Source organism: Camellia sinensis, chromosome 12, assembly GCF_055761805.1.
Source record: "Camellia sinensis isolate YWXY chromosome 12, ASM5576180v1, whole genome shotgun sequence".
NCBI classification, from domain to species: domain Eukaryota; kingdom Viridiplantae; phylum Streptophyta; class Magnoliopsida; order Ericales; family Theaceae; genus Camellia; species Camellia sinensis.
In genome coordinates, this window is record NC_138972.1 from 121,898,055 (window position 1) to 121,907,430 (window position 9,376).

Here is a 9,376-nt window from a genome sequence, read left to right on the forward strand (position 1 = left end):
TCAACGCGATCTTTTTGTAGGGATGAATTAGTTGACAAGTCCCACACATTAAACTGATCAAATTATCAATGTGAATTTCCGTAGTAGGCCTGTTATTTGTAGATTAAGCTAATGTTTGTTAGCAATTGGACCATTCAAACTCAAATCATAAATCTCATGAATCAAATTGTACGAAAGGGTTTGGGGATGTCGCCGAAAAATTCGAAGGTGGCCAAAATTTACAAATGTTTGCCGAAAAATTTGAATGTTTGGAAACTTTGAATATTCTAGGAATGACGAGAGGCTTAAATTCTTCAATGGTTACAATTAGAAACACAATAGTAAAGAGATGATGGAGATAAGAGATTCGGTGAAGAATAAGACAAAGTAGTTAGAGAGAGAATAATGGCAAGGTTTTCCTATGGATCTCCCACTTTCACTCTCAAGATAGATAATGGAGAAGGGAAACTAATTCTCTCCAAAAAATTGTCTCTCCAAAATCCATTCCATTGTAAAGCCACAAGCGTGTACTATTTATAGGTACCTCATGATGTACGATGGAGTCTATGTGCAAGGCACATGGGAAATATTCTCTCTAGCTATTTTATCCGAAGAAGTGATCTCTTTGAGGATGAGAAAAATCCCAAAGAGGAGATCAACCCCTCAACGAATCCTTTTTCTTAGCCATATCTAACCAATGATCATCAATCATCCCAAAGAGTCAGGGTTGATCCCAAAGGACGCCCTCCGCAAATATTGTCGAGTCTCAGGGACCCCTTAAATCGTGTCACCTTGATTCGGGTATAGACTAGTTTAACCGAAGAGTGAATTTATCTCCACACATTGTTCTCGGGATCAAGTTCTTTGTTCAAACTCCATCATTCCATGGTTCTGGTGCGTTGATCCCGTAAAGCTCCGAACCCACAGGTGTTCTGGGACTCATTAACAGAGCGAGTTTTGTATTTGAATCCGTTCAAAGCCAAGCACTTCGGATCTTTGGGTTTGTGGATCCGAATCTTTTCGAGTCCAAGCTCAAATAGGCCTCTAGATTCATGATTTTGAGCCATTTCAAGACTAAACAAATACCTCAAATGATGGATCTTCTCTGAGGGTTTTATCTTCTCTAAAAGCAACAGTTCACCTTATCGGATGATCGTATGACCTAGGTCTCTTTGGATGAGCTTGTTGGGCTCTCTTCAGAGATATAAACACGATGGGTCTTTCTCGACTCAATTTGCTGACTTTCTTGCAGGCTTGTTCAATATAATTCACTTTAGTCTACTTGGCGATAATTTCTCCGGGTCCACTAATTTTGGGTTTTCCGATTGGACTCCGATTAGGCCTAATTAATTTACTAGGCTCAAGTTAACCTCTCTTACACAAATTGAAAAACTTACAAAAATAGATACCAAAAATGATACATATTTTAAGAACTAGTAATGTGCTTAATCCAAAATTTCTTGTTAACCTATTGGATCAAGCTGAATGGATGGACTAAAGACAAACTTCTATTATTTTTAAACTCAATCTCTCTTTTGAAGTATTTAAACTTTAAGAAAAAAATTATAAATTAAAAATCATACGATGCTTATTGAGTTAGTTATATTTTGTCACTCAATTACGTAATTGGTATTAGATTATAATATAAATAACGTTATGTCTTAATTTTTTTTTAGCTCGTTTGGGAATTAGAAATTATTTGAAAAATAAGTGTATTTATTTGGATCATATTTATTTATATATATTTTTTTATTTTATAAAAAGTCAAAAAATACACTAAATAAGAAAATCCCAAACAATCACTTTATTTGACTTTTTCATTTTTTTTACAAAAACACGTGGAAAAACAAAAAGAGTAATGTGATGGATGTTTTGATTTTTTAATAATTTTACCCAAAAAATCACATGCCAAACAGTCTCTAAGAGAGATTATTTGGTTTTAAAATAATACTTTACATCATTCTTCATAGTAATGATACTTATTATGTCATGTCTCAAAATTAAATACAAAAAATTTAGGAGAAATTACAAAAAAATAAAATAAAATGATCATTGTGACAAAATAAATTATGAATTTTTAATTTTATTAATTTAAATTTTAATATTTTGATTTGTTTTTAATTTAAACAATTTATTTATTTTTGTCAAATAAAATTGACTAAAAAATAATATTTTTGTCATTAAATTTAATAATAGTATTTTAATCATTTTATGTACATCAATATAGTTTAATGACTAAATAAATATTTTTCTATCAATTTTACTAAATAAAAATAGATAAACAATTTAAAATTTCAATTTCAATTTCAATTGACAAAATTAAAAATTAAAAAATTATTTTATTACAAAAATATTTTTCTTTTAATTTTCCCAAAATATATATATTTTCTGTTGCATTGCATGTAATTTGTTTTGTGGCTGGGCTTATCATTGATTGGGAAATGTTTAATTCTACCCACAATAATATATTTGATATATATTAACTTTTGATTTATTATACATTTAACAATGGTGGGTTCAATTTTTTTGCCACATCTACAATGAATTTATGAGTATAAGGCCTCTTTTGAGAATGATAAAAGAAGTCAGCTTATTAACTTATTTAGGTCATATATTATTATTATTTTTTTTTTTTTTGCACATTGTTTTATAATAAGTCAAAAAATAAAAAATAAAAATTCACTTTTCAAAATAGCCCTAGGAAAAAAGTTAATTTATTAACTTATTGATTCTTTAGATTACATTATCTTTATTTTTTTCACGCTTTTCCAAAAAAAAAAAAAAAGCTACAATAAAAAAAACTAAAAAATTAACCTTTTTCATAGTTCCTCAAATATCTCTAACTTTACTCTCTCTACAAGTTATACTCTAAATCTTTTACCAAATGTCACATAGACTTGCAACATTTGCCACAAAATTTGATAAAAATTTTGCCCTAATTTGGCATTCAAGGTTTGGGAGATTAAAAGGTTAAAATGGTTGTAAAAAGATAAAATACGTTAAAAAATTAAGAAGACAAAAATATCACATTTAAATTATAATCATTTCACGTTTTCTCTCACAGAAGTCAAAGAGTCTTACCCAAACGAGACATTTTAGCTGAGACAAATAAAAATGCTACAGATCCCAAATAATTTGTCAATTTTTTACCAAATCTCTCACATGAGTAATGCCCACACAAACTCACATGTGTGTGGATCCCATACCTATGTGAGATGTATGATAGAAAATTTGATAGATTATTTGGAGTCCATAGCATAATAGGAATAATGTTAAGGATACAAAATTTTCTACCAAATAAATAATCAAATGTCTCGCATGGGTGTGAGGTCCGCAATTTGCGACCTATAACATTTTCCAGCATAACTGCATATATTTTTTACACATTTTTTTTGTAAAAAGCTAAAAATTACTAAAATAAAATGTTTCCAAATAAGGCCAGCCAAAAAACCAAAAAATTAAAAAGCAACACAGTTCCCAAACGAAACCTTTGTAGTTTGTAGTATTTTTCTTCAGCAATGGTTGGTGCCCCGAAAATACATGGCTCAAATGGCTCGAAACACCCAAAATGACGTCGTTTTGGGTGTAAGACAACGTCGTTTTACAGAATTCGAGCCATTCGAGCCACATAATTCGGGCCACCAAACATTATTCATTTTTCTTTTACCAAACATTAATGAATCACAAGGCTTCATTTGGAATATGAGTTGACTTTTGGCTTTAGACTTTCTTAACTATTTTAATTTGGGGTTAAAATAAATTCGTTTAGGATGAACTTTTTAACTCTTTTAATTTTTATAAAAGAAAAAATGAAAAAACTATAGTTTATATATAACAACTTTCAATCTGAGCTTAAAAAATTTATTTTATCTTTTTATAATTAAAAAGTCTTAATATAGGGGTGTAAATTTAACCCGGCCCACATGACATCGGGCTCGGATTTTGGGCCGGCCCATGTCGGGTCTCACAGACTTCGATTAAAATTTAGATTAAATCAGACCAGTCTATAAGTCAAAAAATTAAGTATAGATTTAAAGCGTATTCAGGCCTAAGAAAGACCACAGGCCGGCCAAGAGCGGCTGAGTCCGACTTCAAAATGATAGTTCAAACCCATACTCGGGTCCCAAACTAGGCTCAGGTTTGAACCTAATCAAACCTAATCGAACCGGACTCACCACATACCCTAACATAACCCCAACCCACATGCCAAACGGGCACTAACCCTCCCGCACCTTTCAATCTACCTTTCTTCTCTGCAGCACAAGAGCTCGACGACGATGGCATCAATATCAGCAACTGGGTTGTCCTCCCCAAATCGACCCCTCTCATTCCCCCCAAAAAATCTCGAATAAATCCCACAAATCTCCATCTTTCGTTTCATTCCAAGGAGGACCCAGATTAGTTCCTCAAAAATGGGCAGTTAAAGCCTCAGCCAGTGGGTCTCCTCCGGGACTCTACTCGGCCAAGATTTTCGAACTCACACCTCAGAACGTTGACATGGTTCTTGAGGACGTTCGGCCTTACCTCATCTCCGATGGTGGCAACGTCGACGTCGTCTCCGTCGCAGACGGTGTCATCTCTCTCAAACTCCAAGGTTTGTTTATTTCTGGCCTATTCTTTCATTGTTTTATGGTTTAATCTAATTGAATTGATTATATTCATCTTATTTTATTTCCAAATGAACATTCAATTTTTGTTAGTATTGGTTTTTGAGCTTGCCTGATAGATACTATTCAATGAGGGCGTCTTTGTTTTTCTTTTTCCATTTTTGCTTCTGGGTTTCAATCAGAACATTGTAGAAAACATCATCATGGTAATTGATTGTTTTTAACTCGGGTTTTTTGAAAACAATGTCTGAGACAAACAAAATGAATTTTAGTTTTATTTTCAGTTTTATGGGAAATCAAGAAACAATGTGCGGATAAAATGAGTGCAGCTGAGATTAGAATGGTTAGAGAGATGTGTGTAGGAAAGGTAGAATTAGAAATGGATGTATTCGTGAAATTAGAAATAAGACGAAAATAGGAAAATGAGATACAAATCCATTTTATAGACCCACTTTCTACAATCAGTGATGTGTAAAAGGGGTGATTGGCTGATTGTTAGAGAAGATATGAGAGAAAGTTGTCTTGGATATTCTAAGAGATTGCCACGTCAGTGGGTTTGAAAAATGGGTCTTACTTTTGGGGCTGAATTGCATTACTCTTGAAATAAGTTGAAAGAAAACAGGCTAAGGTGATTTGGCCATTTACAACGAAGACCATAAATGGAGATGTTAGGGAGAGGGGAAGATCTAAGCTAACATGGGATGCGATAGTAAAAAAAGGATATGAATTGATTTAATTTGACTTATCATATAGCCCTTGATAGAATACAATGGCAAAAAAGGATTCATGTAGCGGACTTTCCTTGATTAGGATACAAGGCGTGGTTTGATATTTTCTGTTTTCTATTACTCTCTGAAAGTAGAAAATTGTTTTTGAAAACTCTCCCAAACACAATCAAAAAAGTTTTATGAGCTCTTTACCTTTGGAATTGCCTCCTATGTCATGCAATAAGAATACGGACTAGGAGATTTGCAGTGAAAGATTCAGGATGAGTGTGATGCGTGCACTCGATGAAAATCTTTCAATCATACCAATTTCAATTTTGCATTTTTTGCTATGAAGTACGGATACGGACACGGGACACGACACGGATTCGGGGACACGCAAATTTTAAAAAAATGGGGGACACGACACGCTGGGGACACGTTTAATATATATTATTTTATTTATTTATTATATGTCTAAAATAAAAAGAAAATCATTAATTTTTATACAATTACAATAATAATAAAATTAATAAACATATTTTTAAATTTTTTTAATAAAAAATGAGTTTTTTTAAATAAAAATAATTTATTTTATGAATTTTAGGTTTAACAAAAATAAAGATAAAAAAAAGAAAAAAGAAAAAAAGAGAGAGGGAAGAAAATAAAGGATGAGAGAGAAATAGAAAGAGAGAGAGAGAGAGAGAGAGAGAGAGAGAGAGAAATGGGTGAAATAAAAAAGAGGGAAAGTGAATCAGCAAAGGGGGAAAGTCAAATGAGAGAGAGAGAGCATACATCGAAGCAAAGGGAGGAGAAGAAGAAGGAGAAGAAGATGGAGACAGAAGACAAAGAGGACGAGGCGAAGAAGAAGATAGCAGACGAATACCTCAGCTTCTTCAGTTGATGTGAACAGGTTAGGGCTCCTCTCCTCTCCTCCCTCGCTCTCTTTCTCTGTCTCCTCTCCTCTCCTCCCTCGATCTCTATCTTCTCTCCTCTCTTGATCTCTTTCTCTGTCTCTATTTCTCTTTCCTTGCTCCTCTCCTCCCTCGACCTCTTTCTGTCGTTCTCTCTTTCTCTCCAATAGTTAGGGCTTTGATCCACCTCAGACGTGTTCGGAAAGTGTCACAGAGTGTCCATGGTGTCTCCGACTGCAAAAATTCAAAAAAAAAAAAAGAGGACACGTTAGAGAGATGTTTGTGTCCAATACGTGTCCGACACTCGTACGTAGGCCCTAGGAACGTGTCAGTGCTTCATAGATTTTCTGTAAGCGTTCAAGTATTAAAGCTGACATTAAGTCCATAACGACTTTGTCCTGAAGATGTTCACGAAACTAGATCTTTTGCAAATCATAAACATAGAGATGATGTAGATTTTAGAGCCTTCATGTGTTGAATTTTAGATCCCATACCTCAGATGCAATGAATAAAAACAAAAGAGGAAGAATAAAACAAGCATGCAATTGAAACTTCCAACTAACTCAAAAACTATCATACTGCATGCAGCTGAGGCATCCAAAATCATCTAGATGATGTAAATTTGCTAGACAGCGTGACACTTGGCACTGTCGATGAGATACCAAGAATTTGGTGATTTATGTTATTCCCGTGACACTAGATAAGTATTTTTCTAAATTCTACTGTCCCACTTATCAGAACACACATTATAAGCAAAACCAGGCATGCGTAAAGCTTTCATTCATTAAACATGTTTGCAACCACATCCCATTTCAGCTGCCAATCAATGCCATGATGGCTTTAAGATGACAAATAAACCATTGCTAAATTTGTGGTTTGGAATGAATCAGAAATGGCTGAAACTTGAAATTGTTGAGGTGGGTGACCAGTATAAACTCGAGAAAGTTTGTTTCCCCTCATTGTCTGAACTAGTCATTAAAATTTGTTACTCGTGTTCCTGAGCGGTGTTTCTAGGGTGAAAATGGTCATTAGATTTTCAACATAATTATACAAAGTCTGAGTGGTGTTTCAAATTTTGAGCCTTGCAAATTCATTTTTTGTTGTCAACTGGCTAAGATTTCGATGGTAAATGGAAAACAGGAGCATGTGGAAGCTGCCCTAGCTCAACAACTACCATGAAAATGGGGATTGAACGAGTACTGAAGGAAAAATTTGGAGATGCAGTCAAGGATATTCGCCAAGTGTATGATGATGACCACACAAGTGAGACAACGGTAGACGTAATTTTTTGCTAACCTGAGCTACGAAGGGAGTAAAAACAATACCAAAATATCTTGAATTTCATCCATTGATAGCAATAATATGAACTACGTTGAAATTTGGGAGTGATTAGAATTTCCTGCTGTGTAAATGTAGGCGGTGAATGGCCATCTTGATATATTGAGGCCAGCCATAAAGAACTATGGTGGGAATGTGCAAGTATTATCTGTTGAGGGTGGCGATTGCCTTGTAAAGTATGTAGGGCCTGACTCCATTGGATCTGGAGTCAAAGCAGCAATAAAGGAGAGGTTTCCAGACATTACAAATGTTGTGTTTACTGGTTAGGCTGCTGTCAATCTTGGAAGCTCAGGGAAGTAGATGACTGGATTTTCGAATATTTTTCATGAGAGGGGGATATATTAAGTGCCACGATAGAACTTCAATTCCAATGTCTCAGTGTATTTAATTAAATTAAATTCAAGTTTCTTCTAGATACTGTTGCAATTAATTGATCTTCTGTTGATAATTAAGATTTTCTGAAATAACATAGTTTAGAATTGTAGAACCAAATTGGTATTTGTACTTTAGTTTTGGTTTGATGACATAGCTTCAATGGCTGGTTCTAGTTTTAATTTTTTAAAAATCATAAGAAACGGTTTAGTCCCATGATCACTTTAAAATCAAACCAATCCGATTCATGACCACCTCTATTGACGTTAACACTGTTCAAAAATCAACAAGGGAATATGAGTCTGGGGTAGCACTCTCGGCATGAAGTTTGGTGGTATTTATTGTACTATTTCAGTTAGGATTTCAACGAGAGAGTGTGAAAGCATTGTAGACTAAAGTGATTCAGACCTCTATAATTATTGCTTAGAATGGATTTGATCTCCTATCATTCGTTGACGTAGACATGTTATTGAACCTTGTATATATATCTTATATATCTTGTTTGCAATTCCATTCTAGGCTTCTTAGCTTGACAAAGTTTGGTTTTGGTAAGATTGTGACAATTGTGTATAATGGATTTGATCTACTTTGACTCAAAGACGTAGCATATTGCCAAATTACGTATATATTGTATTATGTGTACTTAGTTTATTTATATTACTACTTTATAATTGGATTGGTTTCTTGAACAGTCCATTGGACTGGATATTAGCATAACAAATGACATGAGGTTAATAGAATAATTCAGCAGAAATCATCAAAGAAATCAATGTAACGACGTTCTTACTGTCAATCACCAAAACGACATCAGTAATATTCCATCAATTCTTCTTTCTCTTTTGTTTTCTTTTCCCCTACTAGAACGGCAAGACATGAGCTAATTCTCAAGTCCTTGTATGATTATTTTGTTTGGCCTTAATTAAGCCCATTGGGATTAAAAGATAAGAAAGCACCAACCCCCAGTTAAGATTAAGTCCAAAGACAAACATCTAATTAAGTATGATCCAACTAACTAGGTCAAATAGTCTAAAGACCACAACATACATTCTTTTCTTGTTCTTTTATTTCCTTGTGTTCTCATTTGAGAAAGAGTAGCGATATATAAATAGTATTTTTATACAGAATGATGTGCCTATTTTGGCTTGTAATTTCAAAAATATTGTTGATATATCGTTTGAATGAGTTTCTTCGTATGAAAGTACTTGGGTTTGTTTGGAAAATGGCTTTTTGATTTTTTTTTATTAAAATATAAGGTGAAAAAAATTAACATATTTGAGAAGGATTTTTTAAATTTTTACGAAAAAAATATGTAAAAAGTAGTGTAAATGGGAAAAATCTTTGGCTTTGTAAATTGAATGAGAAGAAATATTTGACCTTTTTTGTATGAGTTGAAAATCTTTAGACGATTTTAATAATTTTTTGACTGAAATAGTTACTTGCCAAACGTAGCCTGATAGTAAAT

The 9,376-nt window shown here is 33.5% G+C and overlaps 1 protein-coding gene across 3 annotated transcripts; it reads left to right on the forward strand.

Annotated features, from left to right (window-relative positions):
- Positions 1–4,155: 4,155 nt before the first annotated feature.
- On the forward strand, positions 4,156–8,034 carry LOC114311296 (nifU-like protein 1, chloroplastic). 3 transcript variants are annotated; one of them, XM_082899741.1, is made up of 3 exons: positions 4,156–4,573; positions 7,345–7,484; positions 7,621–8,034. In XM_082899741.1, the coding sequence occupies exons 1-3, from the start codon at positions 4,477–4,479 to the stop codon at positions 7,807–7,809; spliced, it is 426 nt and encodes a 141-aa protein (XP_082755867.1). In that variant the 5' UTR covers positions 4,156–4,476; the 3' UTR covers positions 7,810–8,034. The 3 variants fall into 3 exon arrangements, with proteins under 3 accessions (XP_082755867.1, XP_082755869.1, XP_082755868.1); XM_082899743.1 differs by having other exon boundaries at positions 4,186–4,573; positions 7,345–7,467; XM_082899742.1 differs by having other exon boundaries at positions 4,330–4,573; positions 7,345–7,478.
- Positions 8,035–9,376: the final 1,342 nt, after the last annotated feature.